This window comes from Numida meleagris, chromosome 3 (assembly GCF_002078875.1).
Source record: "Numida meleagris isolate 19003 breed g44 Domestic line chromosome 3, NumMel1.0, whole genome shotgun sequence".
NCBI classification, from domain to species: Eukaryota; Metazoa; Chordata; class Aves; order Galliformes; family Numididae; genus Numida; species Numida meleagris.
In genome coordinates this window covers 9597941-9614289 of record NC_034411.1, presented here as the reverse complement: position 1 = coordinate 9614289, position 16349 = coordinate 9597941, and the positions used below count along the sequence as shown (strand labels likewise).

The 16349-nt window shown below is 41.7% G+C and overlaps 1 protein-coding gene across 4 annotated transcripts in view; it reads right to left on the bottom strand.

The window, feature by feature from the left end:
• LCLAT1 (lysocardiolipin acyltransferase 1) overlaps positions 1870-16349 on the bottom strand; it is a 110144-nt gene continuing 95664 nt past the window's right edge. For all 4 annotated transcript variants that reach the window (XM_021389738.1, XM_021389737.1, XM_021389740.1 and 1 more), the window contains one exon: positions 1870-5911. In XM_021389738.1, the coding sequence (XP_021245413.1) occupies positions 5403-5911 (509 nt within the window). In that variant the 3' untranslated portion in view covers positions 1870-5402. The remainder of the gene's footprint in view (positions 5912-16349) is intronic.

The window sequence follows — 16349 nt, the reverse complement described above, 5'->3', positions numbered from 1 at the left end:
GTCTTTCAGAGCCTGCAGTGGGGGACGCTAAGCACTGCTCCCTCCTCCACCTCTGGGCCTGCTAAGGATTTTCCTTCTGTGAAGACTCAGCAGGAAGCAGCTAATGCAACCTCTCCTGCTCATCCACAGAGCTCATATCCAACAGATAATAAAACCACAGGCTCCCTTCTCATTAATCCCTAATTAGGCACTCGCATAGTAGCACTTTCCGTCATTAGCTGAGGTAGAAAGCTGAGAGACTGCCTTTAACCTTCACACCTCACACAGAGGCAGACCCAAGCCCTTGCTGTGATCATGCCTACGCATTTCCTTATGTTTGCCTTTTGGGGCTCCTGGCAAAGATCCTCCTCTTTCCCCATGGAAAGATATAAAAGCAAAACCTTCCCAGGAAGTCAGCATCCATCCAGAGGAGGCTGGAGAAGGCACACACTCCGTGGACATGTCAACATCGAGTGATTGCATGGCCAGGTTTGCCCCTGTCCAGCGTCAGGAGCTCAAGCAGCTCTGCTGGAGGCGTGAAACAGCCGCCCTCCAGATAACCTCAGTGTGGAAATGGAGGTAACAGATGATACATTTTGGCTGGGCTCCTGTCTCCATCACTGTTCTTTGCTGCAGGAAAGGCTCGTTGAATGCCCTGGTGGGCTTTAAAGCTGCTGTACAGTTGTGTGGTCTGGCTGTGGCTGCAGGAGCGTCACAGTACATCCGAGAGCTTCAGCTTTTTAATTAAAAGCCAGGATAGGCATTTGGAGTGTAGATCGAGACACCCTGAGCTGGTACTCTTGAGAGGTCCAGCAAGGCCTGACATGAGCCCTCCCTGCCTCTCCTGTGCCTCAGCACAACTGTTCCCTTACAACTGCACTCTCGGATGAGAGAGTCACTCGAGCACATCATAAGCACCGACTGTGCTTATAATTTCTGGTCGAGGTAACTTGCCATTTGATTCACAGTCCTCAAGAAATAAGACTGAACCTTTTGCCAGTTGTATTGAACCAAACAGGGAGTGCTGAAGGCAGACGGAAGGTGAAAGCTGTAGCTATCTTCACTATTATTTTCTTTAATGTCAGGTAAGACAGACAATATTTTGTTCAATGCATATTTGAGCCCTGAGGAAACAGAAAGGAACTGACAACAGCCATTTCAGAGAGACAAGTCACTCAATACAGAGTAGGGCACACTTCCACTTTTGGGGACTGATTTGAATGCTCTGAGCATACACAGAAATCCCAAATATCATCTCCAGCTATAAAACAGCCACCAGAGTGTTTATTATGGTCTTTCTGACCACAATGAGTACTGTGGCAGTCACATCATGGCATTTCCCTAGTTACTCTGTTTGGTAAAAAGGGCCACAGCAGCTCCTAAGAAACACAGCTCTTACCCTTCCACACCAAATTAGTTTCCAGACAATGGAGAGGCAAATCACATTGAGCCTGCAAAGTCATATAAAAACAAGTCCTGTAAGTAACTGAACCTTGCCACAGACCACATTTTGTGTCAGTAATTACACTGGTGTAACAGGGGAGCAATTACCCGCATATCAATATCTAACATGCTTTTACAAGCCAATTCTTGAGCAATACTGTCTAAGAAGCCAAGTAAGGCTCATACTGAGCTATAGTTCCTGCATTCCCAAAGGCTTCTGCATCACTTTATGGGAACAGGCTAGCAGTAGAGAGTGTGCAATCTTCTCTTCCCAGCTTCCTAGGAACAGAAAGGAAATGTGTCACCTCAACAGCCATAACAGCCATAAACACCAACCAAGTACCTGAAGGGATACCACTCATCCCAAGTAAGACATTAATGTGAGTGAAGACAAGGCTCCACATGGATGCATACAGAATACGTCACAGTAAAATGAAAACAGTGAAATTAAACACATGCAATGCTTCAAGACTTTATTGTTGCGGTAGAGTAATTGATACATGGTTAAAATATCCTAATATAATCAATGAACTTTGAAAACTAAGGCTTTCTGTAGGTTTGTAGTACCCTGGTGTTTTCTTTCATACAATGTACATATAAAATCAAGTTATAAAAACACTCATCTTTTTTAAACAACAGAGACGTATGCAATGCACAGAGCTAGAAACTACGTTTTGTATGATCAAGACAACACCTTACAGACCACCTCAGAGCCCTGCAGCTTTGAACACAAGAGAAATGTCTTGGTTTGACGTCCTGTTAGCCAGACGAGTTTCAGGACGAACAGAGATGAGAGGATTTCAACTTTCAGTTTGGAGCAAAGAGGAAAAACCCTCAGCGCAGATGAGGAAATATTTGATGGAACAAACGAAGAGTATCTCCAAAGGCAAGAAAAACAAGTCATTTTTCTCAAATAACATAAGGAAGACTTAGCAGAGATGGAGGTCCCACAGCAGGAGTAGTCATGGCTGAATGATGCGCTCTGTCTACTGGGACTGCGAGAGGACATAACCCAGGAGAAACCGGGCTAATGAGTAAGACAAGTCTTGGTGCCACTATGAAGTCCACAGAAGGTAGGCGTGTTTGATTCCTGGAGTACTAGCACCTTTAATCTAACAGCATTGAAAACACTTCAAGCCATTTACCCAGCACGTCTTAGTAAGTCTACTTCGAATAAGGAAACGGTGAATAAGAACAGAGTATTCTCCCCAGAATCCGCATATTAAAACCTTTTGACCAAAAGCTACTTTTTGACCAAATAGGAAAAGAGCACTGACAGAAAGATCTCCCTCATGTCTTTAACGACTTTTTAAACACAAAAGCTGCATGTTTTGTCTTGCATTTCTAACAGAAAAATGAGGCATGCAATCTGAAAACGTATCCTATCTCGAAGTCAACAGCCTTCCCCGGGAGACGACGATTTCTTGCTTACCTTAGGCTCCCCTGTTTTATGTGGCCAGGTGGTGCCAATGCAGCATTTAGAGCTAACAAGAAAATGACTATTTCTGCTCAATCTGAATCCACAGGAGAAGAGGATGAATTACAGATTTGCAGGACATTTCCCACGTTACATGAGTTACACATTTGGCTCCAGCCAGACAGAAAACTTGTAAAAACTCGGAATTGCACTGTATTTCATTTTCAGAATTCAACTCTAATCAAACACAGATACAAAATACGCTGGAAACCTTTCCCTGCTCCATGACCAGGACTCACACGGATGTTTCTGGTACGCTTTATGACATCACAGATTTCTCTGAATGATTGAAAAAGTGCAGCTGGTATTTACATCACCACCACATACGCTGTCCTCTGAAGTCATTCCTGAAGTCTTAGTAATACTGTTGAAGTGGCCCAACCATGGCTACTCCTGGTGTGAAAGCACAGCCACGGCTCAGGACAGACTCGAAACTTTTGGGTCTCCTCTGCTTATCTATTAATGCCATTTTTAGTTTTTCCCTTGTGGTGACTGTTATGTGGACATTCAGGAAACTGCACCAAAGCAGAGTGTTAAGGGAAAAAGCCCCGAGTTACGAAGATTGAGGCTTCTGTCTAAATGCCTTTGATATCACAAAATTACATTAAGGAAATGTCACCGTACCACAGAAGAACTGCAACAAAACAACAGTTATCCGTCTTTAGGGACTCTGATACAAATATGAAAAATCATTTAGAAACATAATCCTAAATATAAACCTACTTTTATTTATCTTTTAAGAAAAAAGGATTAAAAAATTAGAATAAAACAGATGGCTTCAAGTACTCTCTGCATAATAAACAGTTATTATAAGCACGGATTAAAAAATACTTGTCACCTTGCGAGGGACAGTCGAATAGAGGCTGGTGATTCATTCTAAAAATGGCCTTTGATACAAACACGAGACATCATTTTTAGTGTTGTAGAAGAAAGAAATGCACCTACAGTGCTGACCCAGTGCTTGAGATAGGCAGTTCGTGTTTCACAGCAGTACAACTCAACATACAGAGCCAGGCTATTTTGGTTAAGCTCACTTAAGCCTTCATGCAATACACAGTAAGTCCAGAAAGTTTTGCAGCAATACATTTGACCAAGTGATCTAACATTTCTGAGGCTGAACAAGTCTAACCTGAAGTGTCTCCTAAGTGCTGGCAATGTTTATACCTTTTACTGTGGACGTTACATTTATTACACTTGCAAAGTGCATTGTCAGAGTTTAATTCGGGTTCCATGATATTCAGAAGCCCTTAATATCAGGAAAAGAAGGAAAAGTGTTACAGTGGGAGCCCCCAAAACAATAAAAAATTGCAAAGTAGTATGGAAAAGGAGTGCTGCAGTCAGCCAATGAAAGATAATACTGCAAAGAGAAGATTTAACTCAATTTCTCTGTGCTGTGATAGACTGAAACCCATCTCTTCTAATACTTGTATGAAGACAACCATTGCATCAGATGCATTCCAACAGGTCTGGCTGGCTTGCACAGAGAAGGCGAACAACTTCTTTATGCATTTGGACATCTGAAATGTCTAAAGAAACAATGTGAGAACAAACCAAAACTCCTTTAAAGAAAAGATGCCTTGCCTTCTCCAAAACAAAACAAAAGAAACAGCAAATAAGGTATATAATGAGACCTCTTTGAAAAACCATTTGCCAGCTACCATTTGACATATTATTGCCTCTACCAGGAAGAAAAATACCAAAAAAACAACAACAAAACCCAGCTCCCCTCTCCTTCAGCTCTACGTAGTACAGTAGGAACAAGTCTCCCACAGCTAAGAGGGACACCAAACCAGCATGAACAGTGAGAAATCAAAACTTAGCTGCACAGATCTATTAAATAATCAGTTAAGACTTAACTGGAGGCAAACCCAGCACTGTTTCTTGGACCACAACGCAACACTGCCAGGCTTAAAAATCCTTTTAAGTTCTGATTGAGTGAGGCAGAACAGGTTGAATAGTGTGGTAGGTTCAATAGTGTTTGGAAAAGCTGAAGTCAAAGTATTTTAAAGTAAGTTTGACTATGTCAAATAGCAAAAAAGAAACGGAACATCCTCCTCCAGCTTCCACCTACCATCAAGCCATCGTTAAACTTAGCAGCTTTTCAAATCTGGTGCTTTATGACAATATGATTATACAGAAGTAAATACACCTGTCTTTCTTAGCTGGACAGTTTGGATTTGTACATGGACTTTCAGTGCACGTCATATTTATTAACACCCCTTTGATTGTTCAGTAATCCAGCAACGTGTTTCTTAATTACAGCAGAATGCAGTTGCTAGCTGCTTGCAAGAGCAATGTTGAAATTACATTCAGAGATAAAAACTATCACTTTCACGCGCAGTGATAACTAACGGTTTTCTTTCTTTTCACAGAATTAAGTGCAAGTGTCTAGCAAACAATGACAATAGGAAAAGACAATTCTCATGCAAAAATTCTTTCCTGTTCATCAAATTCGCAGTACGTCCCAAAGCCACACATTTTTATGCCCTTCTTTACGTGAGAACTATTTTTTTTTTCTTCTTGTGTCATTATATTTGTGTTGCTTTTTGAAATATTCATGACAAGCAAGTTCAATTAGTTCCAGCCCACCAAATATCTTTTGCTGCACAACAAAAAGCACTATCATGGCTGCAAAATACCATCGTGCAAAGCTGTACAGGTACAGCAGTGCAAACGTACCCAGTGGGAACACCGTCCAATAGAGCAGCGAGATGCACTTGACTGCGAGGACCCTGAGCTCAGATTTACACGGGGGAATGATGCTTTGCCCCGTCTCATCAAAGCACTTTCCACCCTCATAGAAGCGTCGAAGTCTCTCCTCTTTCTCTTCCCAACGCTTCTGGCACCAAAGCTGCAGCTCCTCCTTAGAAGTGGGCACTGTCTCTATGGGGTATCTCTGGACATGAAAGTGAATCTCCTTTGGGAAGTTTCCATTCAAAAGGTGCTTCTCTGTCTGAGGAATGTTTTGGGGGTATGCCACAGTTATGTCATGGATAGCATCGAGATTGTTACCTGGAAGAAAGATTTGGGGAAAAAGTTCAATACACATCATACAACAGCCAGAACGCTAATTCACTTCAAGGCACGACTGAAAACTGCCAGAATTGCAGAAGGAATCCCAAAGATATCTTAACTACATAGAGATTGTTTTATATTCTGGAATCCAAAGGCTGAGAGGTCAGAGATTTCCCATTCACTACCTCTTCTGAATCTAAGCAAAAACATTTGGAAACAAAACTACACTCACTTGCACAAACTAATGTAGAATTACAACACAGGGAGTAAGAGGATAAAGTCAAATCAGAAGGAGAGAAGATGCAAATCTCATCTTGGAAAAAGAACAGAGTATGCACAGCTAATCCACTAATACACGTTTCCTAAACAGTCATACGTGTGTTGCAAACGTATCTTTAACTCATCAAACACAACCTACTATATGTTCTTGTAAACAGAGCAAAATATTTAGTTTGAACTTTTATATGGAGCAAACAGCACACACAGTCCTAATTTACTGAAGATCTGTGAAAGCATACATGAAGCACACGCCAGGTAAATATCACTCGGACCATTAAATCTAGGGTGCCTGACAGAGGCTGAGGAGCTTCTCTGTAGCTCGGCCAGCTTTGCAGAGTACTGCAGTTAACACAGTTCCTTTACGTTTGACCAGCTGGTACTCTAATGGGGTGAGCTGCAGCTTGCTTCGTTCCAGAGCTGGTAAACACAAAGTACACTGCAAACAGTGCAGAAGCTGAGCTTTGTGTAAAGCACGTACTGTTATCTGGCCAGAGTTAACCATTTAAAAAGCAATTGCAGGTTAGAAATTCAAGGGAATACTGATGAAAAAGAACCTGATCTTCATTACCAGGCCTGATCAACCCGATGCTCTCGAAAGGACAGCACTATTGCCAAAGTTAGTTTTACGACTGTATCTTTGTACTAACCATTTTTACACGGATGCTCTTCTCAATATCTTCTTTGTCCTCAGCCTTTGACTAGACATTCTTTTCAGATTTCATAATCTAAATTCTGCTAGTATAAAACGGATCTAAAAATAGGTGCATGGTGTGCTGGACATTGCATAACTGTTAAGTTCTGCCAGCAGTGATTTACCCTGTGTTGCTGTTTCTATTTTGCTGGCTGTCTCAAGGCAAAATAGAACCGGAGACTAAATGCTGTCTGTAGTTGCAGTGTCTGAAGGCTTTTTTTCTCATAGATGGTGTTAATTCCTGCAAAAACAACCATAACCTTCTTCTCAGCCCTGTTCTCCCTTTCCTTTTGCTCTCCTTTCCCTGCATTTCTGCTTTCCTCACAGCTCCAAAAATGACAGGAACAGAACAGAAAGTGACTTGAAATTGCCGTGTTCAAAATGATTTATCTAAAGTTCAACTCCAACTATCACAAGAGGGGAGGAAAAAATCCCATGCAGTCTTTCAGAGTGTTTTACAACAGTAGTGTATTATAATGGTGTCTCTCAACAGAGTTTTGTGTCTTGAGTTTCTAAAGAGCAATACATGTCACCTAGCAGGTCTTCCAGAGCAAAACACAACACTTCAGCTTTCATCTAGCTGCAGATCACATTCAATCTAAGCAGAAGCTCACTGTATTCTACATAGATAAAGCCTCTCAGATATTCTTCCAGTAGATGCCAAAACTGAATGTGTGCTAGAAACCCAGCCCTTACAAAATACATGATGGCCAGCCTGCTGCAACTTAGAGCAACTCACATTCAGTTACAGAAGAGCTGGAATTTTTCCTCTTCCTACTTCCACCAGAAGGAATTACAGTTGTCCCCCGGGACAGACACCAACTCTGGCACACACAGAGGAAGGGCTCCTGTACATGAACAGATATCCACTTCTTAAGATCTGTCTTCCTCTTTGTCCTCCATCACTCCCTAGGTCCTAGCGGGATGTAAAGCCTACACATTTATGCCTTGTACATCTCACTAACTCCTCGTCAAAGTGTTGTTTTTAATACACTTCTTACTAGGGCAACTAAATGTGCACATTTGGTTGATCATGCTATCTTTCCTAGCTTGAAAACTTGCTTGGGATATGACTAGGATTTATGGATGGCCCTGGTTCAGAAATCCCCACTGCATGTACTAGGATCACTGGCATATAGAACACAGGTGATTTATCATCAAATTTGCTTAAGATGCAAATCTTCTGAATATGTGCAAGTAAATAGAGAGTTTGTATGGTAAATCTGGTCACAAGACACGTACACCTTACCAGAAGCTGTGTAACGCAATAAACTAACCTGCAAAAGGGGCAGAGGCAGACGTCCCTATGCACATGCAGCTTATTTCTTCAGCGTGCAGATGCATTTCTGCCTGTGAATTCCTCTATTCCTTACCTACGAACTTGGAGCATTCTGACAGACAGCTTTCAGCAGGACTTCACCACATCCTAAAATGTCTACACTAGGGTAAGTCTTCTAAATTAGCTATCCAGAACAAAGCTCTACGAGCTGTATACAAGAGGGTGAGCATTACTTTTTCTGCATTATAAACAGGGAAATTGAAGCAAACGATGATGAAGTGATCCACACAGTGTGTCCAACTTGAACCAGCATCTCCTAACAGCCAGATGCAAAGTTTACCTGTTGAACTCCATTTTACGCAAGAAGAAATTATGGTTACTTCAAAGGTAGATTTGTCACATCTGGAAGCACTGAAACATCAGAAGTAAAAGATCAGAATACCAGGTTTCATATGCAAGAGGATTAGAGCCTTTCTCAACAGGTCCCTTGTTTTGGTCATACATATTTAAAAATGCACAAAAGGCAGACTGAAACTTTAATTCCCTGGCAAGGCAAGCAGGTGGAAACGACCAGCTTCAGTCAGGTTTCTACAGCTGTTGAAAGAAGCATGTCCTGCCATTTGTTATGTGCAGTAAAGCTGCTGGACCCACACTGTACACTTGAACAAAAGAGTTCTGCATATTCTCTGTTGATTTGTCAACAGTATTCTATAGTATGGACAGGGTCTATTCATCACTTGCAAATGTGCTACAAGTGAATCTGCTAAAAAAGTTACTGCAGCAGATGAAAAAAGGCCGTTCACAAACAGGGACAAAATTCCCTTAGGCTAGGCTTAATCCAGCAATTCTGAATGTGCATCCTTGGCTAGAGCATGTTTACTGTCTCTGTTGCTCTCTGAAGTTAAGCTCATTCCCTCTGCAGTCTGGAGATATCTAACAGCAAATGCTGCAAATGAACAGCAAGATGGAGATCAGCCAGTGAAAGAGTGATCCTGAGTGGAGATACATTGAGGTCACTGAATTTAAAGATCTATTTAAAACTTCTATTTCTGTACATTTTAAGAAGAAATTGCCCTAAGGAAATTCCCACCATTCTACTTCTCTACTGGGTCAAAAAATGAAGCAAATTAAATGTATTTGTTCATAGTTTAGAGAAGCTGCCAGTGGACGAGCCACGTTTTACATTGCTCTTGGTGACATCCATGGGTTCTCCTTTATTCTGCACTTACCCGTTTCCCCTCCCCACAAGACTCATGCTCCGAGTATTGTGTGCTGGTTGATAGAATTTGACCCCATCTGTAGCGGGTCTGCCTAGGTGACCTGAAAAGCATGTGTAACTCAGAATTCTAACAATTCAGTGCAAGCAAAGTGCTAGAAATTGTAGATGACAAGCTATGCTATTTGTTCATTTCTTTCTTATGTAATAATAAAGCTCTAATTATAACCACATCCCTGTGGCCAGTCACTGCCAAGGATCCCTAAGGAACCTGCCTGTCCTGGTGACAAGGGCAGAGAAAATCAAATCATACTCACAATTTTGCATCTGATATCTAATTTAACTAAGAAACCTCCACTAAGGCAAAAATGTCAGGCAGGTAGCCCAGCCTCCAGGACAAGCACATGAGTTTCAGTGGTTTTACATTCTCGTTACTTTCATTCTGCAGGGCTAGACCTATAACCAGTATTCTGTCCTGCACTTTACAGAAGCACTTCAGAAAAAGAAAGCTTACTACTGTGCTCAGGAATGATTATAAAATTTACTTGTAATTATTGTTAAGCAGATATAAACACAAGGTAAATGATGAATACATGTTGCAGTCTCTATTTGGGGATGACAGAATGGCACAAAAGCACTGTTATTTTTCTTTTTAAACATTCTGTCCTCCAGTCAAAGTGATTTATATTTCAGGATACGTTGATACACAACATCAGTTCAAGCAACTACAATGCATAGCTGGTTGCTCTGGGCACTGCACTTACAGGTAACATAGGAAGAATTTACCAGGATCGTAGCCAAAAGCAAAACCAGTATCACAGAAAGATGCCATCTTTAAAAAGAATTCCAAGGAAAAGTTAGGCCATATTCTCTCACCACACCAGCTCTTCCATCAAAATTTTTATTCTATGTCATGGTGTCAGCTGCAGTAGCCCAAAGGATGTGAGGCTGCCCTCTTTTCCACCTGTTTTAAGCAGAGACAGACAAACATACATACAACCTTGTCTCAGCTGACCCTAGACCCTATGGTGCTGGGTTGGACCTTGTGATCCCTCTTCCCAGCATCCAGCTCACGCTTACAGCAGCCCCCGAACACTGTTTTCTGCATCCCAGAATGATTTCTAAAGTCCTGCAAGGAGTAATCCTCCTTGGTCTACAAGGTGATGGGCAGGATCCTCTCCCACTGACACACTGTGATGGATGTCCACCCTGGCTCATGGCTGATGGCAACCCTGTGGCAACCCTAGGAGGAGATGGGACAGGGCTCCATTTCTTTGTCTGTGTTTTAGGATTTCCCTGCCATTATGTCACTGTCCTCCTTTGTGTGTGCACAGATCAGCCTTTTATCTCCCAACCCAGTATTATAAAACCTTACAACCAAGAGCCTCTGATTAGGTTCAAAGTAAATATATCACAGGTAAATTTAAAATTACTTTTAGTGATGTGTGTTAAATAACCCAATGCCAGCACAATATTTCAGTTCTAGGGGAAAAAGCCTGAATATAAAGCTAGGATTCAACTATTTTAAGCTTCTTTCAAATACATTTGCAGCCGCAGTTGGTAAAAATCGCCAGAACTGATGCTCAGCCCAAGAACGCAGTCCGAAATAAGAGGGCTGGTTGCACACCCTCATCCCCTGAACTGCAAGGATCACTCTGCAGCCAGCACTGCTCATTCCTCAGCACTGATTCACACCAGTGACAAGGACATTTTCTCGCTCGTACCTGGGACAGAGTAATGCTGAGCAAGCTCACTGTGTGATCTATATAAGCAGCAGCTTGAGGGCCAAAATGATGATTCAGAGCAGCAGCTCTTAAAAGCCAAAATGACCATCAGTATGCCAAAAATGAGGTAAATCCATGTAATGCACTACTCAGGCTTTCAGCAGTCTGGAAGGTGAACAGGTAGCTGAGTCTCCTCAACATTGGCAGTGGTGGCTATTATCCATTTCCATTCCTAGTGGGGATCTAAGCAGCTGAACTTTGACCCACTTTACTTACCATTGACACTACCTTAAATCATACAAAGATTATATGGTCTCTTCCCTTGCATTAATTCAGTAGAGAAGATGCTATTCTTAACCATAGTATATCACAGAGCAGTGAGCTGATGAGTCGTTGAGTCAGAATGGGGGTGAGGTATGTATGCTAAGGTGCTTTCACAACAAAATAGTCACGATAAACTTAAGATAAGCTGTTCTGTGAAGAGTCCAGCCAGTACACAAGGACCCTGGGCTTTGTCCCTTCCATCTCCCACCACAATGCAACTATACCTTTCTCATGCAAAGCAGCATACCTGTCCCATAATCACACAACTCTGAATGCTTCACACATTTCAGACTTCCATAAACATCATCTGTAGCACTTTCATCCTCTCTTTAATAGCACAGGATCGTTTGAGTTGGAAGGGACTCTTAAAGGTCATCTAGTCTAATTGTGTTGCGCTGAACAGGGACACCTCCAGCTCCATCAGGTGCTCAGAGCCCCATCCAGCCTGAGCCTGGATGTCTCCAAGAACAGGGCTTCCAGCACCTCTCTGGGCAACCTGTGCCAGTGCCTCACCACTCTTATTGTAAAAAACTGTGTCAATATATTTATATATATTTCCTTAGGAAAGTAGGCAGGAGGAGGTCAGCGTCTGCAACAAATATAATCAAAGCAGAGCTAGAAATGAGTAGAATAGATTGTCTATGGTGCTCAATCTCTGATTGTTTTATGCTAGCTTTGAGACAAAGATACATTTTTGGACATTAAAATGAAAGCTACGTAAAACAGCTTACTGCAAAATATTACTGTGTGGGCTCCTGAGATTTCAGTCATTTTTCTTTGAGAAAAATACATTCCGGAGTATCAAAATGGAGCAGACTCAAGAATTTACAGCTTCTCCTGGGAAGCATCATCCTTGCTGAGATTTAAAACTTCAGGCAGCCCTCTCTAAAGCAGCAGTGTCAACCACGGTTCATCTAAATCACTTTCAACTCAGTAGCTATTGGAAATCTTTCTTGGCTAAGTGCAGCAATCAAATAAGCAAACAAAAAAAGACAGAAGGATAATGATGACCTTGATTAACAGAGAACAGTGATCCTGCATACCAATTCTTACTCTAGTTGTCCCTTTTTCTATTGGCCCTGTGATAAAAGGAGATACAGAGGCCTTCCCCCAGTGAAGATGGAGGTAAAGCACCAGCATCTCTTGTCCTTGAGGCTGGACGCCAAGGGAAGGGCCCATGCTGGGTTTTCTGGTCAGCAGCAGGAAGCAGCAGTGCTCTAGGTGCTGTGCATGTGAACAGAGGTCTGCTGGGAACCGTCCCAAGATACCTTTCACCTGACAGTACAGAGATCGAGAGCTATAAGGACATCCTCAAAAACATCAGCATACGTTGCACAAGTTTAACTGTTTCATTCTATTCATTCAAACCACAGTTGTGCAGTCTGATGCCACGTCTCACAAGTGTGCAAGACAATATCACTAACTGAAGTTGTCTAGGGAGGGAACAGGGTTGAGGAAATCCACTTTGACTTTGAAATCTCTGTAAATACCTCATTTAATTATTTTAAGGCCAGAAGGGAATGTTATTGCCATCCAAACTGATCTCTTGAATAACAGAGGCCACAGGAGCTTATGCAGAATGCTTTCAGTTTTGCCACAGGATAGTCTAAGACAGACATCCCATGTTGCCTTTAAGCTTTTAACCTGAAATAGGTAATTCCTTCAATTAATTACACTGGCGAGGTGGGGGAGAAGTACATCATTCCTATACTGAATCTATCTGGTTTTACCTTTCGACCATACAGTTCTGTTAAATAAAACAGATGGTGTAGAGCTACTCTGATCTACCAACCTTGTAAACTGCTCTTGAATCATCTAAACACACTGAGAGTACAGGCAGCAGTGCTGAATTCCACCTGTTTCACAACACTTCACAACCACCACTACCATTTTGAAGCTCCATCTCTACCTCGCCACCTCTCTCTCTGGATGTTGCCCTTGGGATCCAACTGCAATCAAGGTCAGGTCTGAAACACTGTGCGTCACTACTGGGTAATGCTGTAACCATGATTCCAGTGAATTCAGGGTCAAGTCTGCTGTGTGTTCAGTGTGTGCGCATATGAAGGGGAAGAGACCCAGCTATCGTGATAGGGAATGCGTTGACCAGGAGGTTTCATCTGCAAGGCTGCCAGATGGCAGCTGCCCTTTGGTCTTCTCTCCCAGGATCCAAAGGGTTATTTAGGAATTGCAAAGCAAAAGCTGCTTGAGCTATTAATAAAATACAAAATATGTGGGGAGGAGGAAGCAAAGGGATAAAAGGGTTGGAATAATAAGTTATTTTCAGTCACTAGGGATGACCGGGCATAACTGGCTCACCACTCTTTACTCTATCATTCCTGAACTATATTTATCAAATCCAGATAACAAATATACCATATTTATTCCCCTGCCTGCCCAGCTTCCCACACTTCGTGTCTGCTTCACATACACAAAATTCGTTTTTCAAAGGTATGCTACATGCTAGAAAGGAGAAAACATATTGTTTCTAGGCTTATGGTACACGATTACTTATTCGTAGAGTAAATGATGTTTCATGTAAGAAACAGTTAGTGGTACGCAACTCATCAATTCCACTGAGCTTCAACATGAATTTCCTGGCAAACAGACAAGAAATTCAGATGGAAATCACAATTATGTTTGAAATAAAGACAGTTTACTACACTGCAGTGAAATCCTTCTAGAAATCCTTCTAGAAGCATCACATGCAGTCTGCCTTGTATCTTTGCAGAAAGACATATTTATATGCACCAGGAAACATCTAAACAGCTGCTTTTTTTTTTTTTAAAGTTCAATTAGTCATACAAGTATTTCAGTAAAGCTAAGCATCATAACAATTAAGCAAAAGTAAGGTATCATATATCCTTAAAATACATCCCATCTATATATAATGCATGAACAAACAACTCAAACTGATTCTTATCTTGTAACATAACAGACTATCCACCTAATTCCTCTGTTATTTGGTGAGCATTTGAAATCCCTGAGAATCTGAGAAAGAGGCAATCCATTCATGTCTATTTCTTTGCCCTCTGCCTAGATGAACAAACTCTCTGCAATACTGATGGAATTCAGCATCAATCTCTAAAACCAAAACCACTTCCTTACTAGAGGCAATCCAGTCCTGCTACAATTCAGCTATTGCATCTGAAATTTCCACTGTCATACCGACTGGCCTCATTGAGTTAACAGTCAAACAAAACACTCTGGAACAGTTTACATACACAACTGCCATACCAACAATGTTCAAAATTGCAGGACATCGCTGCTAGGTAAACAATGTGGCTGGCTTAAAGTCTGGGAATTTTGGGGAATAAAAGTGATACGTTCCTAAAGCTGTCAGGACCAGCAGAATGTATGAACTGTCATGTTGTAGCTTTCAGCATCCGAACTAAAACACAAGTATTAAATGGGCTGCCCTTCCCCATCTCCCTATTCACATTATTTATTTCCTCTACATCTTCCAAGGCCTTTGCTTATACTCTTTTCAAACAATTTTTTTTAATAATTCTGGGATTAGCCAGGATGTAGAGTAGGAATTTCTCAAGATTTTCTCACAGCTTTTTATCTTTTTCAAATTGTTTTAGATATAGGAACATTAGACTCCAGTTGATCTGCAGACTGACCCTGCATTTTGAGTCTTGTCTTTTGTGAAGTCGATGCAAAACCAGCATGAGACGGAGCGTGAGGATTAGAGCACAATAATTCACCACAGATATTCAGAAGAAAGCAGCTGTGGCAGCTGTTGCGCAGTAATCAACTGATCAAAGTGTATCCTATCTTTTCAGGAACGCCATGGAGTTGTCACTTTTGGTCAGACCCTCAGTTCATGCCAATGGAACGACAACACTGAGTAGCATAACACTGTCCAACTGCATTGCAATGGTAGCAATATGTAAATAAACAAAGGCTTCTAGTGAATTACATACACGCTCTTCTGTGATCAAGATAAAGGTTCAGCTTAATTGCCTTTCCTTACTTCCTCTCCCTTCTTAATTGCTACAATCTGTCAATTCAGTGCAAGTTGCTGTCTGTTCTTATCACTACCCAGAATCAGCCGCTAGAGAGTACTCTTTAGCTGCTTAGTGACCTTCTACTTTTAGGCAAACTTGCCCTCTTCAAACTGTCCCCAGCATCACTCAAGGTCACTGAGCCCCCAGGAGCCCCACTTGGAGCAACCTGGCATTAGAAATAAACTTCAATTCGAAGCAAGGCTGCAGGTAGGCTAGATACACCCAGAGCCATTGCATTTGGGATACAGGAAAAGAAACCCAAAACACATTCGAACTTTTGGGTGGTTCAATATTACAAATACGGCCCATACCAATCCAAAATAATTGATGCAAATGTACCCTGCAACAAAAATAGAATATAAACTAGATGTTGAAAAAACACCTGCTAGCAGCCACCTCAAATATTTGAATGGAGTGTTTCTACAGACATCCTGAGCCAATCTCCCCCATTTCATGCCTCACCGGTTTGTGCTATTGCCATTCTTGGTCACAGTGGCTTGTTTTCCTTTCAGTGCACAAAGCAAAAGGAATGCAGAACAGCACCAGCAGTCTGACAAGAAGGTACAATTTCAGCACAGAGAAAACTGTTAGGCTTATAACTTCTTTCCGATTGATACGTACACAATAAAGCCACGTTATCCATTTGCTCCACCTTGCTTAAAATCCAGGGCAAGGATTTTGCTCTGCAAACATTTCACACACTACCTTTAGAGGAACTTCTGCCAAGAATGTGTGTTTTATGATCTAAATGTGCAGCTGAGGTATATTGACATAGAAACAATCATCTATACACCTCAGTAGGTGGAATCAGTCTAGGGCAGAGAGGCACTTGGGCTTCAATTAACCAGCACAGCCTCTTGAATTAATCGACAAAACACAACCTCTAACCTTATACATTCAGTTATTTAATGG